This window comes from Amphibalanus amphitrite, unplaced genomic scaffold (assembly GCF_019059575.1).
Source record: "Amphibalanus amphitrite isolate SeventyFive unplaced genomic scaffold, NRLGWU_Aamphi_draft 000001F_arrow, whole genome shotgun sequence".
Lineage (NCBI taxonomy): Eukaryota > Metazoa > Arthropoda > Thecostraca > Balanomorpha > Balanidae > Amphibalanus > Amphibalanus amphitrite.
In genome coordinates this window covers 2,008,661-2,031,091 of record NW_024881499.1, presented here as the reverse complement: position 1 = coordinate 2,031,091, position 22,431 = coordinate 2,008,661, and the positions used below count along the sequence as shown (strand labels likewise).

General features: G+C 47.9%; 2 protein-coding genes across 4 annotated transcripts in view; one reads left to right on the top strand and one right to left on the bottom strand.

Annotated features, from left to right (window-relative positions):
* Nucleotides 1-22,431, bottom strand: part of LOC122387793 (transmembrane protein 198-like) — a 97,143-nt gene that overhangs the window by 27,699 nt on the left and 47,013 nt on the right. The gene's annotated exons all lie outside the window — the stretch shown is intronic.
* Nucleotides 6,515-8,173, top strand: LOC122387914. The gene is made up of 2 exons (XM_043378611.1): nt 6,515-7,046; nt 7,340-8,173. Exons 1-2 carry the CDS (start codon nt 6,541-6,543, stop codon nt 7,827-7,829), a joined length of 996 nt encoding a protein of 331 aa, XP_043234546.1. The 5' UTR covers nt 6,515-6,540; the 3' UTR covers nt 7,830-8,173.

Here is a 22,431-nt window from a genome sequence, read left to right as displayed (position 1 = left end):
GCTTGACCAGCTTTCAAATCTAGGTGATAGGTCAGATGTCTATGTATCTATATTGGTACTACAAGCATATTCAATTCATCAATCAATCAATAATCGTTCCATAAGCAGGATTTTTATTTGCTTAATAAAGCGCCCACAATATCTAGAGAAAATGCCTCAACAGGTGTGTGAGCCGGGGGTAGGCGAAAAAATAGCTGGCAGGCCCGGGACCAGGTCGTACCGGGTCACACCAGGTCAGACCCGCTGCTGGTTATCCTGCTGCTGGTTATCCCGCTGTTGGTCGGTCCGCTGTTGGTCGGCCCGCTGTTGGTCGGCCCGCTGTTGGTCGGCCCGCTGTTGGTCGGTCCGCTGGTGGTCGGCCCGCTGTTGGTCGGCCCGCTGGTGGTCGGTCCGCCCTGGTCGGCGTTGGTCTGGTCGGGCCGCGCCGGCTCCATCAGTGGCCAACGGCTCCCCGTGGACGGACAGCAAACTAACCCGGCCCGACCAATGTCGCCGACACGACCCGGCCGCTCCGCGGGGACGCGTGTAAATTACAAATTCAGCCGGCAATATGAGAACGACCCCGGCGAACTTCACCGCCCCCAGTGCGCTCCCCTGCGACCCTCATTTCGAGCTGTGTACGAACACCGGCTGCCAGCGATAGCTGGGCGCGCAGAGATCCGGCTGCTAAGTAACCGGCGCAGCAGCCTGTCATTTGTATTCCATTCGTCACTGTGGCTCCGGCGCGCAGACCTCCAGCGCTATGGCACACGCCGCGGCGGGCGGGCAGCGCGGCGCCCCGGGCGCCCCAGAGGTCATCTGCCGGCGACCTCTGGGGATCGACCGACGGCCGACGGCTGTGACGGAGTCGGCAGGGACAGACGACTGAGATAGATAGAGTCGCTGGGGACCACCGGCCTGTGCCGCCGAGACACGGCATAAACGGCATGGCACCAGCACCACCACAAGGTCAACAGATGACCCGTGCATTGCCGCCGTCCCACGACAAATCGACAAGTGCCCTGCACCCTCATATTTTATTTTTTGCTTAAAATTGGTCTAATGGGTTGTGATGGGTGGGGAAGCCAGCTGTGGCAAGGATTTTTTTCTTTGAACAACGGTTTCCGAGATATAGCCTCGGGCAATTCCTGGATGTCGCGCTGCAGCCCTATGTTTGGCGGCCTATAACTCAAAAACTATTGTTTTTCTACGATAAAAACTTTATATGGTTCAACTCACAATCAACCAACAAACACTTTGGCTATTTCGGATTCTCAATTTTTGAAAATTTTGATCACGTCACCTTTTGACCTCTTTTTCGAAGAGTGACCTTGATATTTTCCCCACTGAAAGTTGCAATTGTGTCTGATGACGATTAAAGCCTTATCAATTGTCATTCATATGCGAAAATAAAAAAGTGGATATCGCCCTGCGTTGACCTCAGGTCAGGTCATTTTTATGACCTGTCCATTATTACGAGCGGGAGCGACAGCGAGATCTCGAGAATAAAGCAAGATAGCGACAAGCGGTAAACGGTGCAGGGTACAAATGGATAAGGTCTATAATTTTTACTGAGGTCATTTTCAGGTCAGGTCAAAGATGACGTCACAGGAGCAAAAAGGAAGTCAAAATTGCGGCACTACATATATATGAAGTGTTTCTCGAATAACTTTCAAGGTATCTCAGCTAGGAACAAACTAATATCACCATCGTGATCCTCTCGTCGATTCGCATCGAAACATATGTATGTTGACCTCGAAAGGTCGAAAGGTCAAAAGTTGACCTTGTCACGTGACCTAGGGTCAACTTTTGACCTTTCGACCTTTCGAGGTCAACATACATATGTTTCGATGCGGATCGACGAGAGGATCACGACGGTGCTATTAGTTTGTTCCTAGCTGGGATACCTTGAAAGTTATTCGAGAAAAACTTCATATATGTAGTGCCGCAATTTTGACTTCCTTTTTGCTCCTGTGACGTCATCTTTGACCTGACCTGAAAATGACCTGAATAAAAATTATAGACCTTATCCGTGTGTACCCTGCACCGTTTACCGTTTGTCGCTATCTTGCTTTATTCTCGAGATCTCGTTGTCGCTCCCGCTCGTCACGTAACCTAAGGTCAGCTTTTGACCTTTCGACCTTTCGAGGTCAACATACATATATTTCGATGCGGATCGACGAGAGGATCACGATGGTGCTATTAGTTTGCTCCTAGCTGGGATACCTTGAACGTTATTCTAGAAAAACTTCATATATATGCAGTGCCGCAATTTTGACTTCCTTTTTGCTCCTGTGACGTCATCTTTGACCTGACCTGAAAATGACTTCAGTAAATATTATAGACCTTATCCACTTGTACCCTGCACCGTTTACCGCTTGTCGCTATCTTGCTTTATTCTCGAGATCTCGCTGTCGCTCCCGCTCGTAATAATGGACAGGTCATAAAAATGACCTGACCTGAGGTCAACGCAGGGCGATATCCACTTTTTTATTTTCGCATATGAATGACAATTGATAAGGCTTTAATCGTCATCAGACAAAATTGCAACTTTCAGTGGGGAAAATATCAAGGTCACTCTTCGAAAAATAGGTCAAAAGGTCACGTGATCAAAATTTTTCAAAAATTGAAAATCCGAGATAGCCAAAATGTTTGTTGGCTGATTGTGAGTTGAACCATATAAACTTTTTATCGTAGAAAACCAATAGTTTCTGAGTTATAGGCCGCCAAACATAGGGCTGCAGCGCGACCTGCTGGAATTGCCCGAGGCTATATCTCGGAAACCGTTGTTCGAAGAAAAAAATCCTTGCCACAGCTGACTTCCCCGCCCATCACAACCCCTTACACCAGTTTTCAATGAAAAATAAAATATGAGGGTGCAAATTTAATTTTTTATTTGTCGATTTGTCGTGGAACGCCCCAGAGGCTCGTTTGGTAGTTGGATCGCGGTGGCGGCCGGGGTGGCAATGCGTGGTATGATGTTGTGGCAACAACTTGTTCCAAAGCTACCAAAGCTTAGCGAACCAACTTCTAAGATGGAGCAAATGTAGCTCTCAGTAAACATGTCCTGAAAGTTAACATGCCAGTCAACCCTTTGCAAGCAAAAGTTAGAGCCGTTCGAATTATAATTATGGGCCTTCTCCGCAGAGTCGATTCACAAATAAATTAAATTCCGTCAATAACGATGAAGCACCATCGACATTGGCTATCAACATAGCGAGCGAAGCACCATCGACACAGCGAACGACACACTGTCGCTCGATTGCCGGATGGAAACCTTACGGGAGGGCTGCACGTCACAGGCAGTCGTGGATCGCTGTGCTCTCATCAGACTGTTCGATAGCCAATAGAAAACTTCGTGGAACGACCAACGTCTGAAGTTTTCCAAGTAGATTGGTCGACCGATCAAACGTTTCTCACTAATGATCTATTAGTGAATGGTGCACGGCGTAAGAAAACTTCCCATGCCTGCCGTAGACGTTGCAACACAAATTTACGAAACGCAACGCATTATTCTGGTCAGTTTGACAGATATTGCGCACTGATCAATTTGCACAATTGTTCGGGCGGGCGTGCTGACAGTCGCGTATACTGCGAGTAATGACTGCAGTCCGAGTTACAGAACACGGTCATATAATTGGTGCCCAAAGGTCAGACTGCACCCCTCTGCCACGGCCGCTTCGTCAGCCACTGCCGGCGCCGGTATCTCACAGAGGCAGACCGGCCGGTGCTCAGTAGACTGCGGACGGAGGGCCGCCGACGCCCGGCAGACTGCGGACGGCGGGTGGCCGGCAACGGGCAGCGAACTGTGCAAACGGTCACCCACACAGCTGGGTACCCCGTGGTAAACCCGAAGTAGCACTATAGTTGCTAGGATCGGGGTTACCCCTTGGTTAGTCTGTGGTTACTCCATGTCTTCCCTATCTTCCTTTGTGGTGAGCTGCACCGATCTAACAATGTCGTTGTGCAACTGTATTCAATGTAGCCAGCTGAGACAGGCCTGAGCTGTGGCGCAGCTGCAGTGAAACGACCCTGGATGGCGCGATGGAACGCTAACAACCAGGTCGGGCTCAGCATGGAAGGCAGAATACAGCTTCAAAGGAACATTTCTATATGAAAAGGTCGCACCTAAATATAGCTGATAGGCTCAGACGGTGAACATAGAGCGATTCAGACTATAATCCGTTTTTTTTAAGTTTGCCCTCGACTGTAAAGGCCTTTTTGAACATAGCACGTGATTAGGCCACGATTTTCTCTAAACTGTAAATAGTTCCGTAAAAACGCACTACGGGTCAAGGCTTGGCTTGATAAAGAAATATTAGTTTCGATACCAAGAGGGATTTGTGTGCACTTGTGTCGGGGATAACGATGGATTTTAAAAGGGGTAGAGGGCTGGTAGCCCAGGCCCGACTGATTATATTGAATGTTCACGCATTTTTCTGTCGAGAGAGGGACGATGCTGACCGACGGGGTGATGTAAGAACAGTCAATGTTTTAAAAAAGACATGCGATGCAACTGGTGTGTCAGAGGGCACTGTCAAAAATATTCGAAGGGAATATCAAAACGGCCAGGTTAAGGCACCAGGAACGGTGCCACGGAGCAGGGCGGAGCGGAAGACCCTGGATTCTCTGCAGGCTGGTGCCCTCCGAAGGATAATTCACAACATGTACCTTCAGGTAAATGCTGCTTGTTTGCTTACTTCTGTGTTTGATCTTGTAATAGCTGATTAATTGTTGGTCGCTGCATGTGCACAGATAGGCTGATAATAATTAGCTGTTTGTTCTTGTCATAAAGCTGTATGTACGTATCGTATTCAATGTTAGCTTTTCATTTCGCGATGTTAATCCTCGCCCGTATATGGAAGGGGGGGAGGGATCGAACGGACCCCCCTCGGTTTTTCACGAATAACTCGCGTAAAAAGCGGCCGATCGCGACGAGACTTTGAATACCCTCGCGTTAATGAATTTTACACCTACCCTGACAATGTCATGACTCTGACCCAAATGACCTTTGACCTGTGTGGCCTCACCTAAAAAGTAAAACACTTGTTCTAGCTGCACCGATTGTCCGATAACTTCTAGACATTCAGTGATTGATAAGGGCGACAGGATGTACAAAATGTTTATCTCGGAATTCGGATACCGGTGACCTAGTCAGGTCAATAATGTGACCTCTCCCATTATAAGTCAATGGAGGGGAGGGGGGGGAATTTCAGTTCATTCGCGTGAACACCATCCAAAACAGTAAAAAAATGTATCAATAGCTTTTGATTGAGACAAGATACAGGCTCCAAAACAAGTTCAATATGTTTGTCTCGTCGAGACGAATCGAATGATATGCAACATGACCTGTTGCGGGCAGGTCGTGGCCTTGACCTGCGGTCAAATTTCAAAATGACCTTTCGAGGTCAAATTATACATCCTTTGATGCGTTTTGACAAAAAGCCTCCTTCGCGGCGTGACTTAACCCTCGCCGGCCGAGGGGGGGGGGGGCGGGTGCCGCCCCCCCCCCCATAGGGTTTTTTTCGCGATAGCTCCGAACACACTGGCGATAGAGAGCTGAAACTTAGCATACCTGACCTTTGATTCAAGCCGGATCTTTTGACACCAACCGCATTTTTGGGTCAGGTCAGGTCACTGACCTATGGCGTCATAAGTGAACCTATGCACGGTCTTCAGATGTCGCAACTTCGCAACGCTCTCACTGCCAGAGGAGATGTCACAGGGAAATGAAACTGACAGGATCTAGTATAGATCATGAGTCTCACAACTTGTATATCTCGGATTTTTGCTAAAGGTCATATGAGGTCAGGTCATTTTCGTGACCTCACCATTATAAGTCAATGGGGAAAAATGACAACTGCTATTCTGGCGCCGGGAACGATCTCCAATCATCTCAAGCACACATAATCGTGATTTGATGCACTCCTTGAAAGGTTAGATGCGTCACTTTTGCAATGTTGACCTTGCGTGACGTCATTTATGACGTCATCAAGGTCATATTAGTTTTTCGTCAATAACTCTTGATCAAATTAAGCTAGCGAGTCGGGAAAGCCACAAATGGACTCAGGAAGACCTGCCGAATCGAATGATATGCGACATGACCTCTTTCGACCAACTTTGTGACCTGGGGGTCCTGGCCTGACCTTGACCTGAGGTCAACACCCTAAGTTGACCTGACCCGGACAAAAAGTATATCATTGGACGCGCCTGAGCAAGGCGAACACGATGCTGCCAAAATCGCGGCTCTGCGGCCGTTTTTTGCGAAGTTATTCACCAAAAACTGAACCGTACCTTGGGGCACTTGACCTGACCTCAGAGGTCACCGGTTGACCTAGGACCTTAAAATCGGGTACCAATCTCTGCGTCTCGTAACGGCGCACACGCTCGTTTTTTCTGCGACGCGCTAGCTCCACCAGGGGCGAAACGGCGAGGGGGGTCGTACCCCCCACCCTCGGCCGGCGCGTATGTAGAAAACCAATAGGTCCGGCGAGGGTTAACCCTCTTTATCTCTTCCCACAGGGTACAGAGCGGGTAACCCTCGACACCATCAACGCTGAGATGCAACAACATCTGGATATCGACATGAGTCGTTCTTGTTTACGCAAGGTGCTGCTGCAAAACGGCTTCCGTTTTCGTAAAGTTGATAAGCGGCGCCTCTTATCAGAAAGGCGAGAGATTGTTGCCGCCAGGGCTTCCTACCTCCGGTCTATCAGACGCTTGCGCCAGTCCGTACCTGACAGTCGCTTTGTATTCCTTGACGAGACCTGGTTCAGCCAAAACGACGTCCAAGAGCGAGGTTGGCTGGACACAGCTGAGATAACCGGCCGTAAAACATCAATCGGCAAGGGACGAAGACTAGTAATTCTGCACGCGGGATCCAGCCGCGGATTTGTTAGCGGAGCGCTCTTCAGCACACGAAATGATGGACAAGCAGCAGACTACCACTCCAACATGTCGGCAGACAAATTCGAGAAGTGGTTTTCTGAACAGCTTCTACCCAACATTGAACCGGGAAGTGTCATCGTCATGGACAACGCGTCCTACCACTCAAGACAAAAAGAAAGGTAAGCAGCTAACCCTAACCACATTTTCGCAGTTTTCACGGCTGAGATTTCGTGCAAGGCCTGAGGAAAAACAAAACAATTAACTTGATATACGACATATTTGATCAACATATTAATGCTATATTCACTATTAGTCCGTGGTTTATAGTTATTTCATTTCTAGTATGACAAAAGACTATGGTTTAAGCGGCGAACTGTCTCGTAACAGTCAGTCGTGTTCATGACCCCGCAATCGTTCTGTTCTTAAGACTTAACATTTTTTGTTCATTTATTTTCCGATTGTGTTCTTCCAGAGCCCCCACAACCACCTGGCGAAAAAAGGACATCCAGGACTGGCTGGATGAGCGAGGCTTGCAGTACGACGACGACCTGCGCAAGCCGGAGCTCGTGCAGCTGGTGAAGAGCCTGCACCTCCCAAAGAAGTATGTGATCGATGAGCTGGCCGCGGAGAAGGGACACCAGATTCTTCGCCTCCCTCCTTATCACTGCGACCTTAATCCCATCGAGCTCATCTGGTCTCAGCTGAAGGGACTGATGCGTCAGAGGAACCAGGGAGGAAGGCTGGAGGCGCTGGAAAAATTGCTGGTCCAGTGCACCGAAGACATCACGCCACAGCTGTGGGAGAGTTGCTGTCGGCACGTCACTGACCTGGAGAACGACTACTGGAGGAAAGACGGCCTTCTAGACGACCTGGACCCAGTAGTCGTGAACATCGGCAGCGACAGCGAGGACAGCGACGACGACGACGACGACGACGACGACGACGACGACCAGACTGAGTGATCTTGTTCCGATCGCTTTGTTGTTCTGCCTGGTTTGTAGTCGGCTGGTTGGTCGATTTGTTGTGTGTTCGATCAGTAGGCCGCTGTTTTTTCCCGTCGGGCAGTTAGTCATTGGTGGTCAGTCCGCTTACTTTGGACCAGTGAGTCTGTTTGTTCTATGTCGCCGGATATAATGTGTTTATGTCTGTGTTTCGTGACTCGCTGTTTTAGCTGGGCTGTCCTTTATATCCGTCTGGTCTTTCACCTTACCGCCGAATTCACGGTCGAAGCTTGTTCCTGGTCACGCTGAATACGTTTCCATACATGAATACGAAGTGTCTATATCATCTTAATTTGACGAGTTCAGTTGTGACAAAGCGATGATCTGGTTTGATTATATATATATATATATATATATATATATATATATATATATATATATATATATATATATATATATATATATATATATATATATATATATATATGATGCGCGACAAAATAATATCGAACATGTCAATGGAGAGATAATGAAGCTCAGAAAACTATTTGCGAGAAGCCACCTAAACGTTTTAGAAGTATCTACGGCACTTCGATATCTTTGACATTGTGGCGCGCTAGCGCCGGTAATTTAGCTGCGGCGTGTCCGCCCAGCCCGGCCGCCCTTTGCGCCGCCAATCGCCGCCTCGCGCAGTGTTTACTATTTTATCATGAACGTTTGTTTTCCTGCTTTATATTATTGTAAATTCGTTATTATCGTCACTTCTGTTTTATAGTTTTCAACCGTATTTAATATTTGTCCTTGCTTTAATTTGTTGTAATTTCTAGATTGACTTTTCGCCGTTTCTATATGCTCGATTCGTTTTTGATTATGTAAAAAAGTGTTTTAATTTTTGGCTGTGTAGTTCCGCCCCCGTTTACTTCCTGTTCGTTTTGATCTCTATGGCTTTTGGCACGTGCTCTCAGTTAAAATATAAATTTAGTATCGTACGCGGAGTGTCAGAGAGGCTGAGTATTTCGACGAGTTCCTAGTTTTATTTCTCACGTTTTTCTCCCAGTTTCAACCCATATCTAACCATCGTTTCACTGTTTATTTCGTTCTTTCATTGTGGGTAATTTCCTTTCTTCCGAACACGCACCTATTTAACCTGAGACCCACATTCTGATGAGCCCGACGTGATTTGAAGTGATGAGTTTAACCTGTTGATATATCCTGTGCTTTTGTTGCCATTTTTTTGTGCTTTTTGTTGCTAACCTTGACCTTGCCTACCTACTCGTCATGCCTCACTCTGATGATGTGCTTGTGGCTGAGTCCCTGGCCCTGCCTTCTGCTGTTGGTGCTGTTTTCGCACCCGTGTGCAGCCTGACAAACCAGCTGTCTCGCACTTCCGCTGAGCAGCCTCCCGCCGTCAACCAGCACCAGCAGCAGGACGAGGCGACCAGCAACAAGCCGACACGACCCTGCTGCACAGGATGACGACCCTGCCGCGCAGGACGCAGCCGCCCCTCCTGGGGCCTCTGTCAAGCCGCACCTGGCAGGAGCTCCGCTGGCTGACTAGACAAGGTGCGCTCCTGGTCAACCAGTCCTGACCAGCCACCTCCAGTCCAGGCTCTCCTGTGCCAGCGACCCCTCCATCTTGGAGCAGTTCCAGCCTGGGGAGACCTGCGACGCCTGCCCAATGCTTGCCAGCCACCACATCGACACCGGCAGCTCGCCTCCAACGTGCCAGCCCAAGATGACTGCCGCCTGTACCAACTCTACAACACACCTGCAAACGACACTACCTGGACTCGGTGCTGCCCGCACCGACCCGGACCGACGAGCTGCTGGTCACCGCGCCGCCACCGGACGCCGAGCCGCTCGCCGTCGAGCCTCTCGCCGCCGTGCTACACCCGGCGGCCGGGTCCCTGGCGACCGCCGCCACCGGACGCCGATCCGCTCGCCGTCGCGCCGCTCCCGGCCGCCGGGTCACTGGTGACCACCGCGCAGGCCCCCTTTTGTGAATTGTAATGTGATGTGATGCGCTCCGCGACTAAGAGGGGGAGCAGTGTGGCGCGCTAGCGCCGGTAATTTAGCTGCGGCGTGTCCGCCCAGCCCGGCCGCCCTTTGCGCCGCCAATCGCCGCCTCGCGCAGTGTTTACTATTTTATCATGAACGTTTGTTTTCCTGCTTTATATTATTGTAAATTCGTTATTATCGTCACTTCTGTTTTATAGTTTTCAACCGTATTTAATATTTGTCCTTGCTTTAATTTGTTGTAATTTCTAGATTGACTTTTCGCCGTTTCTATATGCTCGATTCGTTTTTGATTATGTAAAAAAGTGTTTTAATTTTTGGCTGTGTAGTTCCGCCCCCGTTTACTTCCTGTTCGTTTTGATCTCTATGGCTTTTGGCACGTGCTCTCAGTTAAAATATAAATTTAGTATCGTACGCGGAGTGTCAGAGAGGCTGAGTATTTCGACGAGTTCCTAGTTTTATTTCTCACGTTTTTCTCCCAGTTTCAACCCATATCTAACCATCGTTTCACTGTTTATTTCGTTCTTTCATTGTGGGTAATTTCCTTTCTTCCGAACACGCACCTATTTAACCTGAGACCCACAACATCTTGACATGTAAATTTATAAGCATGGCCAGCTTACCTCTCATTCTATTCCAAAACGGGAAAATAAAACTTTCCTAATTTTGCACTTACTATTAATATAATTAGAGCCAGGCTAGCGATACTTTTATCTATCTATTACAGACATATTTGGCTGAAGTTGTAACCCTTGATTGAGTTGTGCTAGAATTATACAAAAGCGTACCTACGCTTAATACCTACACAATTTCGCTGATGGTTAAAACCAAGGCAGTATATATAGTTCAAACTTTTGAACAGCTTTTTCATGTGTTTATTGCAGTGTGCGCCGAAAAGAAAAGATCAGCTTTCCAAGTAATTCCCTCTGCAAATCGCATGCTGTTTTTAAAAATGCTCTTACAGTCGAGGGCAAACTTAAAAAAAAACGGACTATAGTCAGCCAATGTAATTCTGCAGCGCTGGTTATTTCAGACGCCAATTGAAATGGCGTCTGCACTAAGTTTCAGCACGTTTCAATGCCTTGGAGCGCCTTTCAGCCGGGCAAAGCCCCGACTGGGCCGAGTTAAGGAGTTGGCCGAGTTGGGAGTTGGGCCGAGTTGGGAGTTTGGCCGAGTTGGCACGCCGCAGGCATTATTATCCGGTCATGGCTGGGGAAAAGTTACCGCGCAGTGTGGCGGGGGCAGGGACGGCTGACTGCCATGGGGGTCATAGTCGTCCAGCAGTATAAGGTGAAAACGATTCCCTCATTTACAACACGCCTTATAAGTGTGCTTAACAAAAGTATAATGTGGTGAAGGAAAAAGACGCGAACATGACAAAGGCAAAGTGAGCCCGCTTATTACACGCATTCAAACATTAGACATGCTGGACAATGGATGTACACAATACACAAAGTTCTGGCAGGAAATACCAAATGAACTTGATAAGTACATACCTACAGGGTGATCCAAAAAATTTGGAACCCCTAACTTAAAATTTCTATTAGTCCGAAAATATTCACTTTATTGACAAATTGCGAACACCATTAGAAAAAGCATAAAATGCTCTATAAAACACGTCAAATTGGTGCATGTATGTTTTGAAGCATTGGCACACTATTAGCTTTTGGAATGAGCGTCAGAAAACTGAGTGAAACGAAATCGCCAAATGCTAACAATGCGCTGAAATCCGTTAGCACTCTATCTGTTGTCTTTTTGCGAATAACACCACATCCAAATTCAATTTTATCTCATAGAAGTTTACACAGAAGCACACAGTAGAACAGATACACGCGTCCTAGCTTCCGCTGTTCATCCCAGCATGTGCTCAATGCGAGCTCCGTGGGCCGTCACGCAGGCCTGCAGTTGCTTGGGGACAGCTCCGACAGCGCGGACCAGCAGTCTCTGGGACAACTGGTCCCAGCAGGCCGTCAGCCTTTCCTTTCCTTACAATAGCACGTGAATGAGCTATTTTTATTCATGAACCTCCAACAAGCGACATGGTCAGAACAGCAAACCGCCAATCACTGATTTGCGCATAATGTTCACCAGTATAGCGCCTTTTGGGGCGACTAACGGAGCGAGCGAGGGGGTGAGTCTTGCACGTGCGAAATTTCGAGGGGGTACCTCCAACTGACTTGTGCACGGCACCCTACTGACCGGTTTCTAGCGATGTGCCAAATTTGAGCACAATCGGCCCAGCCGTTCTCGAGATCTGGGAGCGGCACCCTGCACGTGCGCACGTGCAAAATGGGTCCCAACTGACTTGTACACGGCACCCTACTAACTGGTCCCTAACTGTGTACCAAATTTGAGCGCCATCGGTCCAGCCGTTCTCGAGATCTGGAAACGACCCCTGCACGTGCGCACGTGCAGCAGCACCCCAACTCTGGCACATGGATATGCAGTGCCTAGTGGGTGCCTACCTACATACCAACTTTCAGCGCAATCGGCCAAGTAGTTACCGAGATATTGCAACAATTACAAAACTGACACCTCTTCGTTTTGCACGTGGCACGTGCATAAGGGGTCACCCACATGCATCGGGAATAGTCCAATACTTGGTAGAAGGAATGAAGCTACCCTACAAAAATTACCGCATGTAAATCGGTCAAGTGGTTCCTGAGATATAAGCCTCGCAAAAGCGTCCGCACGGCCGGCCGGCCGGCCGGCCGGCCGGCCGGCCGGCCGCTCATACTCAGAAATTTCCGTTATTCTACGTAAGACTCCGCTCGCTTCGCTCGCTCCGTAAAAACCGTTTCACTGAGTTTCGTGACACAAATTTTAAAGGCATATGTCTAGGGCAATATTTATAATAATAATGAACTTCAATCAACTTGGTTTTTATAGAGAATTGAACGCTCTTTCTAATGGTGTTTGCAATTTGTCAATAAAATGAAAATTTTCTGACTTAAAGACATTTTAAGTTAGGGTTTCCAATTTTTTGGATCACCCTGTATACTAGAGATGCCACAAATTTGCAATTTCATTACCCGCCCCGCCCCGCAGCTACCCCTTGCCCAACCACAACTACCCGCAAGCTGATTTTGGCTGAGCCGAACCCGCAATTTTAAAAACCTGCTTTTGCAAGAAAAAATACATCTGGGTCAATGGTAGAGCTATATAAACCTTACTTGCTTCATTGCTGTGCAGAAAAAGACAGCCAAACAAATAATGACTTGAAATTGCTATGCTAAGTCCTCAGGAAGTGCACACTGGATAGTGGACAATGAATAATGCATCAATACATTTGAAATTCCTTTCTGAAAAGAGTTCAGTAAAAGCTTTCTCTCACCTTACCCTTCAGCATTGGCTGAGGATCAAAATTTCACTCTGGCTCCCTCTCAATGTTAGGCTTCTGGAATGATATTGTTATCAAAATGAATGTTGATATAAAAAGATATGCGATTTCCAGTTAAAAATAAATAGTGACACGGTGAATAATGAGTATCCAGTCGATCTACACATAAAACAAATCAAAATCATGCAAAATCCCAGCAAAAAACCCAACTAACCACCAATGAACCACGCATTTCTGTGGAAACATGCGTCAGAAGCGTCACCAACAGCTGATTGTAAGGAATGTTACAGCGACTAAATTATTGCGGCTGTAGTTAGTGCGAACTTGTTGCGAGAACACCGTTGTATAATGCATATCCATGTGCCATTCTGATAAAATTATTTTACAAATAAATGCGACCAGCTACGTGGTTTTGTAACATGTATAACTGCTATTTTGAGGTATTCAAAAACCAAGACAGAAAAATTGATTGTAAAATTATTGCGTCATCAATGACAGCTTTCCTTCGCCTCAGAGACCAAAATTGACGCAGTCAAATGCCAATCCTTGTCAGAATGTCGGAAGTGCGCCAGTATTGTATTGCGTTATGTTTGGGCCGCATGGCAGTCAATATTTTGATTTTTTGTAAGGGTAATTGGTGTGTAATTTTCGTAATATAGGGTGGAACAGAACATAGAGTAGGATAGGTAATCAGTGAATTTGCATCAAATTTTGTTTAGCTGATAGCTCTTTTTATGCCGACCAGACGCAAATAAAGTAACATGTGGCATTTGCTCTGATTTTCAACATCTCTTCTGGGTTCTTCCATATCTAGTGCACACTGCACATAGACTTCAGTAATCAGTGGCGGCGCCACGAATTTTCGCCAGTGGGGGCAAGCTTGAGGTGACCAGACTGTTGTCTGATACCTCGATCTGCAAAATCCATGAGCACCTTCCTTGCCCCTAGATTCTGCCATTCAAAATTATTTTGGTTTCAGGTGTCATGCATACGTATTGAGCTTAACCACTAACCCTCGAGGGCCCGGAAGGGGGCGGGGGGCGTTTTTCGCCTCCCCTTAGGCGAATATTTGCGATACCTCATGAACGCTTAGGGATAGAAAGAGGAAACTTGCTGTTAGAAATGCTGATAGAAAAAAGGACCTAGCCTTCTTGATAACTCAGGGCCGATTTTTCAAAACTCCTGCACGGCAAACTTCGGTGTCACAGACGTGAACTTCCACCAGCTGCCAAAAATAGAGTTTTAGAGATAAGACAAATTACGAGTACGGTTGTCTAGCATTTGACCTAGGAAAAAATACTTAAGTAACTTTGGTGACCTGAGGTCAGAGGTCAGGTCAACGACCTTAAGCTGGGGCTTTAGTTTTTTTCGCAAATAACTTCAACAAAAATGGTCCTAGAGCTACGGCAGCGGTACTTTCGCATTCGTCTCGTCGAGACATGTCGAATGACATGTACCTATATTGTTCGGAAAAGGTCAAGTTTTATGTTGACCTCATGTGACCTCGAATGACCTTTGACACATAAAAGGTCGTTTGTGATGATTTAGTAGCCGCTGATCACGATTATGGCATTCATTTTGCTCTAAGCATTAATTTGGAGCCTCAGATAGGATGGCAAAACATGTCTAATTATTAGGTATTCCTGACTTGAATAAGTGAAATAGCCTAGTCTAGCAAAGATACTCTCTTGTGACTTTGACCTTGTAGCAGCATTGTATGGTAAGCTAAAGCACAAATAGGGGCCCGCTAAGCTTCAAAACATTTCAAAACATCTCGGAATTTAGTATACAAGATATAAGAAAAAGTGCAAAGTTTGTGGTCAATTTTGATCATGACCGTGACCTTGAATTTGAATGTTATCCACATCATCGGAATCCTCAGACTCTCTTCTTTCGTTTAAAATCCATTTTAGCCGGTCTTATGCACCATGCCGCCCCTGGAACACGCACTTTGAGACCACTACAAAAGTGCCGGTTTTTGCCTTTGACCTTGACTTTTAACCTTGAAAACTGACCTGAGGTCAAAAATTTTAGCTGCTTTAGAATCTTCGCGTAGATGCCTTTCGTTTGGTACCATTTTTGTTTCCGTAGCTGCCTTATTTACGGAGTTAGACAGGGGGGGGGGTTACCCCCGGGCTGCGATGGTTGGGATTACCCCCGGCCCGGGCGGGCTAAGGTCGCGAGCAAATAAAACTATAAAATTAGATTGCGAGACACAAACCTGTGAAAACGTTATGTTGTTCGTTGAGATGTAAAATGGTGTATTTCTCAAAACAATAATCAGTACCTACTATGCATTTCAGACCCCATGAGACCCTGCTTTTCGGCGATAATTTCTTCAATTTTTGTCCAATTAGCTTGAAATTTTGGCAGACGATATTTCAGCTCAAGCGCCAATTTTTGTCAATATGGTCTCTTAACAAAATCTCAAAATTTAGAGCACTTGTCGTTGGCTCGTAATGTTAATCAGTTTTTGCACCCGGATAGAGGCTCGCTCGCTACCGCACCGGATTGGATAGGAGCGCTGGCCAATCACGTTGCGCCGGGCCCAACTAAACTCCGCCCACTGGCCGTGACCGCGATGGGTCTATGCCGCTTCAGTCGGTGTCAGCACCGCGGAGAGGTCGGAGCGGGACCACATACTGGAGACAAGTGAAGGTGGCAAAGTTGTTTCGGGACGAAAGCCAAACAATTATCCGTTTGAGGGCATTTGGTATCCTCTTCACCTTATTTTGGCATTTAAACGTCGAACCAGCTCAGAATATTCAGAATGATCAGAATCAAGGTAGGATCTATTGGAACGGAACCGGCCGTAGAAGGAAAGATGGATAGACTCTTGAACTCTGAACATTTATTTAAGCCGGAGTTGCACCTATCTCATCGTCAGGTTGGGTCAGGTCACTACCCGATTACCTATAAGATCATGTGTAAGCCTCTGCTTGACCCAAAAATATTGATATAGTTGGCAGTGCCAATAAATGTTTCTGAGGAAGGCGCAGAAAGCAACAAAGTAGGATGAAGAGTCTCGGGCACGGCCGATTGCCTGGGGCATCGCTCCAGCGAAACCGGACCGTATTCGTGATTCGTGAAGCGGTGCGGGGCACCGGGTGGGGCAGAAGCGTAATGTGTCGTATGGTAGAAATGGCCTTTATCGCGGTGTCATGTGTGTGTTATATTGTTAAGACGTGCACAAAAAGAAATAGCAATGTGGCAGGCGGACGTTGGGCACTACACGAGAACAATCATCAATAAACTCGTATCTTTTTTGTAAAACTTAAAGGGACCCTCCCACCTTAACATAAGTTTTGAGTTGAGATAGCCAAGTTTGCGGCCAGGCTCAGAAACCACCATTTATCCTGGTCGCAACCCCCGCAGCTTTATGGTGTTCAAGAAATTTCTTCCCTTTACTTGCAGGGTGGGACCAGCGTGGTCCCTATCTCTTAACCATTACGGGAATCTGATGACGTCATCAGGCTTTCGAACGTCCCTTAAATGTTTGACTAAAACGTTTTGTAGCACGCGGTGGTATATGCTGCTTTGCGCGCAACAAATGCCGCACTTTCAAATAAAGTCGCTAGGAACAGCGGAGATCCCAAAAAGTAAACAAAAGTAAAAGTCTAATATCTTGAAAACCGGTGAATATTTTTCGATGAAATTTGGTAGATATTCGTTTTTGCTCTTTCTGAACCGAGCGGCATCACTTTCATGCCAATTCATTAACTTTTTTGAAGGTGGGAGGGTCCCTTTAAGTAACAGTAGGTATGTCCTCAATGGTGAGGAAACTATCTCTAGGCTTTTACTTTTCATGTTTGCATTTCAACACACAAGCTCTGGGGGCAAAGTTAGTCTGGCGACCTCCTCAACCTAAGTCGATGATCAAATGGATTAATCCTGAAGGTGTTCAATGCTTAGTTGCACCGGGATGATATAAATCGATCACGCCGGCATACATTCCTAATCAAATTTCATATATCAAACACATAAATCGCATCATGTTAATGGTGATTCTGTTTAGCAATTTTGACGTAGTTTGACGCGATACATAATCTTACGCAATCATTTGAAATCAACAGCGTCTTTTATGCGCGTTTTTTTTCACAAGCCCCGAATCTTGCGTGGAAATATATATTTTTTTGTGACTGAACAAGGTGTACGACTACATTTGTGATAGATACAATTAGTTGAGGGCTTCAGCTGGTGCGTTACTTATGCGCGCTATTTAGCTCATTCGATGAAATTACGACTGCAACGACAACTGCACGGCAGTTACGGTCCATGCGAGCCGCCCCGGTGCGACAGCTACTGCCCCGCCCGCTCCACGCAGCCGACTGACCGGCCAAGGTCACTACCCCGTCCGCCAGGAGGGCGGAGCTTAATGGTCACGTGTTTGTGACGTCACACCTACGCACGGATAGCCTCTACTCCACTGACGGATTTACGGAGCCGATTTTAACATTACGAGGCAACGACAAGTACCCTAAAATTTGATATTTTGTTAAGAGACCATATTGGCGAAAATTGGCGCTTGAGCTGAAATGTGCATTGTGAAAATTTGAAGCAAATTGGACAAATAGTAAATAAATTATCGCCGAAAATTAGGGTCTCATGGGGTCTGAAAAGCATAGTAGTTCTCTTTTTCCCGTAGTGCGTACCTATATGTGCGATTCTCTCGCACACGATTGATATGCCAGAATGAGCTCCATTAGGGCGATCCAATACATTTCCAGATAACTCGGACACACATATCTATCACATTTTGTCATACCTACGTGAGCTCAGTCTCAGTCTAAGGGTTCCTAAAAGAGGGTGATCTCTTCTCTGGCCGATTTTGACAACCTGCCTCTCAACCTCCTCGAGGTCAAGCTCGAGGGCAGCATCCTGGTGAATGAAAATGAGTAGGAGAATGAGTGGGAGTAGGAGATATGCGACAGACGGTCCGAGAACGAACGTTCTGCTGATATACTTGATACGGGGACCGTCAAAAACAGGCGTGCTATTATAGCCGCCTATCATGAATGTTGCACCGGTCTTCTGTTTCCATTTCAACATCAGCCAAATTTTGTGGGGGCAAAAACATAGTCTTGCCCCCACGGCCTCCTGCCAGTGGGGGCAGTGTGCCCCCACTGCCCCCACGGTGGCGCCGCCCTTGCAGTTCAGTTCAGCTTCCTATAAGTTTGCCTTCGGGTTCTTTTATGTTTTATGGAATGTTTTCATCAGCATTTATTTATGCTTTGTAGTTTGTTGCTTGTACCCTGGTTTGGTCATTGCTAGACTGTGGATGCTATTGCTGGTTGTTTTCAGTTTTGCATTTGAAATGTGCTTCCTTGATATATTTTTATATTTGGTTCTGTTTTAAAAGTTGTTTTGATGAATATTGTATTGTTAACCTGAGCAAATGCACTTGGCATTGTGTTTTGCATCTAAAAAAATCAAAAAATAAAATTTATAGGTTCTTAAGTCTGACCGCCAAATACCCGCCACACGACAAGTTTTGCTTCTCAAACCCGCCAAAAACCCTGCGGGTTTTGAAAACCCGCAGAAAGCGGGTTCGCGGGTTCAAAAGTGGCATCTCTACTGTATACCTAGCACTAAAAGATATACGGCGCAGTGCATAAGGTCATGGCGCCGCGCCAAAGTGTTAGCAGCATTCTTTGAACGGTCACTAAAAACACGCCTTATCGAATATTTATGAGAATGGCACGAACCACAGTACCGTAGCTGTAGTTCAGAGTGCATTGCACCGTGCCCTCACAAAAGGTCAGGACAGAACCCGATGGCTCACTGCTGGCGTCTCGTAAACAGGCTGGCGGCGACAGGCACCGGCGCGGCCGCCGACCAAGTTGACACGAGCCACCGCCGATGAACACACGTCCCGGTGGGATCGACTGCGCCGATCGGCTCTGGGGGGCCGGGCGTGGGCGACCCTCCGCGGCCCTCAGCTACTGTGTGTATTGTTGTAGGTATAGCTCAGAGAGCGCGTCTGCCCCCGCCAGGCAAATGGCCTGTCTCTCTGCTGAGTGCTGACCGCTCCTCCGTCTGGCGACTGTTCACGAGGAATGTCACTCATGGGAACAGCCCCGTCCGTGACGCCAGCCGTCACGCCGCGGCGGCTCGAGCGTGACGGCTGGAGTGACGCGAGTGCCAGTGTGACGCCAGGCGACATCTCGGAGAGCGGTGACCCCGCTCCGGCGGGCAGCGGCGGTCTGACCGCTCACTTTCCTGGTGTGTTTGCGATACTGGCCACCACTCTCTCACCGTGGGAACAGTCGCCCAGTGAACTCTCCTCCCGCCGCCGCGCCGGAGGAAAGTGAACTGTGGCGGGCGGACACCGGCACTAACTACCTACTCTGGGAGTTCGGCGGTTCGATGGGGTAATGCTCCGATATGTTTAATTATGATTGGAGATTTACCTGCATATGGAATATTATGATACCAAAACCGATCTTATTTCATCGTTTTTATGATTCAATTGTGAACCGAGTTGAACAGGTAACCGTAAGCCATGCTGCTATTGCTGGCCATCGCTTTTCAAAGGAGCCATGTTCCATCAAAGCCTTGTAGCCAAATCAAAAGCAAGCAAAAATAATGGCTCGCAAATTAGACACGATCCTTCACGATCAAGCAGCCAAGAGCTTTGCAATCATGTCGAACAGGCGTCGCTACACAGTGCTGGACTAGCCAGAATCATTCACTTTAAACTGCATGTATCGTGACCTTTCATTGATTTGCCTCATTGTGTGCATGTGTGTTTGTGCATCGGTTCCTAGCTAAGCGCTCATCGCACCTTAGCGTTTGTGATCAAATCAATTTTCGAATACATCAGATGCGTGCTGAATAACAACTCAACTGAATGCTACGAGTGCCCTCGATTTCACCCGTATTCTGAAACACCTTTCTTTACTTTATAATTAGATCCTATGCGTTCTCTGCCCGGGCCACTGTGCCGATCATATAGGGTCATACAGACTTACAAACATGAAGTCATTCAGTCAGTAGGCGTAGGTGGGAAACCCGGACCAGGGGCGAACATCCGAGGCGGCGAATGATGCACCATTGCAGAAAGACTCGTGCGACGGGCGGTGCAGCTAGCGGCTGCGTGTGCGTATGTGCAATAGGGTGCGTGTGACGGTGGTCTACACGTCACAAACCCTCCAGCGGACGGCCTTGAACACAGGCGAATCAACGGCTGAGAATAGATCAACGCTGTAAGATCGCTGCAGAGAGCAATCGCCAGTCATTGCGCCTGAATGCACCATTTCAACGCCATTGGACAGCTCATTATTCAAACAATGGTGAATTTGATGGCAGTAATAATGTTGATCGTGCCCGATGGACTCTGCATGAACGATCACATAACCAAGAGCCATTTCATTTTTTTATATATCAAGGGAGCAAATCCAGAGCTAACACATGTGTACGGACTTGGTGGTGTGTACTAAAATGTGTCCGTGCACTTGCCTATTTGGACAGGTAAAACCGAGAATCGAGTCACGCTCCTATATGCGATATTCACTATGTCTTCTGTATACAGTTTGTGAGCCCACCCCACACTCACCCCAGCTTGTGTATGTACGGAGTGCGCCATTCATAGCGCCGGGTGTGCCATTTTCGGCACCGCGCGGCGCGGCGCAGTGCCGCTGGGGTGGGCGCCCCCTCTGTCTGGACTGAAGACTGAGTGGTACCGACATCGGGCGGCTCCTCTGATCACAGCAGGCACCCAGGTGCCGAGGCAGGGCTGATGAGGGGGGAGGGGAGGACGGGGGGGACGGGCCATTCATTCGACCAGCGCCCTGCCGCACCCCACCCCAGTGGAACAGAGAGCTACAGGGAACCCTCGAGTGGAGTTATTTGAAGAGCAGAATTAGATGCCGTAAGTGGTCTTTTGTATAGGTGTTCGACAGTGCTGTGGGAGAAGAATTGCATCGTTGGTGACAAAAAAGCCGCTCGCAATCTTTTTCTACATAGATTACCGACAAAGACCAGACTTGTATAGCATTGGTAGTGGCATTAGCAAAGTAAAATCATGCTAATGCCTCTACTTAGGTGCTATACTAAACCAGCGTACCTATAGTAACAGATGTTACGGCTAATGGCGTAAAAGTATCGTGCGATTATCATTGCTATGCTTCTCAGAGTGCAAAAAAAAACATCAAAAGAGATGTGTTCTTTGATTGTGAATGAATAAAACAATACAAGTAAGAAATAAACAAATACAAACAGCAGGAAAAAATTAAAATGGAATACGACACAGAAAACGTATTTCTAGTGGGTATGAACACAAACAATAACAACTGATAAAAACAGTCTCTGATAAGACAAAAAAGCTTCACTAGTCGGCTTCGGCTGCAAAATAATCCTGCGTTACAGTTATCCATCCCTCTCTCAATCCTCTCCTTCCATTCCCTCTTCAGCCCCTCTGTCCAGCTCCTCACCCTTCATCCCTCTGCTCTGACCGGTCACGGGTGCCGGCGAAATGGGGAGTGATGCTCCTCAGCCCCTCTCTCCAGCCCCCTCCGCTCTGCAGTGACCGGTCACTGGCGACGCCGGCGGAATGGGGAGAGTGATGAGGTGTATTTCTCCGCCGACACCAGGGCTTTGCATACGGCAGACTCCCGAGATCGACACGGACGGAGCGGGCGCCCCGGCGCTCGCTCGGGGCCAACTTTTCCAATATGCCGGCTCCGTACTCCGGCGCCGAGTGGCCGACACCACTCGGACGACATTGAGAGCCAATAGGCCAGGTCTGGCGCGCCCAGATTGCCAATATTGATTGGCCAGGAAGCGCTACACGGTCACCGGCTTCGTCGAGTTGCACTCCCATGGTTACTCGATCACTGTAGGGCCGAGCGGGGGCACCCTGGAGTCTGGTTACTGGGTATAATTAGCCAATCCAGTCCACAGCCGTCTGGTTTCTGAGGAGGTCTCAGTCTGTCGGGAGGGGCCGTCCCCGGCTGGCAGTAATTTCTCATGGGAAACTGGTCTGGCGCGCTCATGAGCCCACGGCCGGCCGATAAATTGGCCCGAGGCTGGGGCTGTGGCAGCTCGGCCGCGGTCGCCGTCTCCGATAACAGAAGCTCTGGTTCTGGTCTGTGGTGTCCCAGACGCCGCTGGGAGGAGCTGCGGGCTGGGCAGCTGCAGCAGCTGTGTGGCTGCCGGAGCTGTGTGTGGTGAGAAAGCCGGCTCTGCTGTCTCCTGTGGTAGCTGCGGCGCCGGCACACCCCCGCCACCGGACCGGGTTAACCATCCGAGCAGAACCCAGGAGAGACG

Bases quoted from the DNA above. Each gene is read 5' to 3' on its own strand.
- LOC122387914 (XM_043378611.1), top strand. From the start codon at position 6,541: ATGCAACAACATCTGGATATCGACATGAGTCGTTCTTGTTTACGCAAG. The intron at 7,047-7,339 runs GTAAGCAGCTAA...GTGTTCTTCCAG, and splicing joins CACTCAAGACAAAAAGAAAG to AGCCCCCACAACCACCTGGC.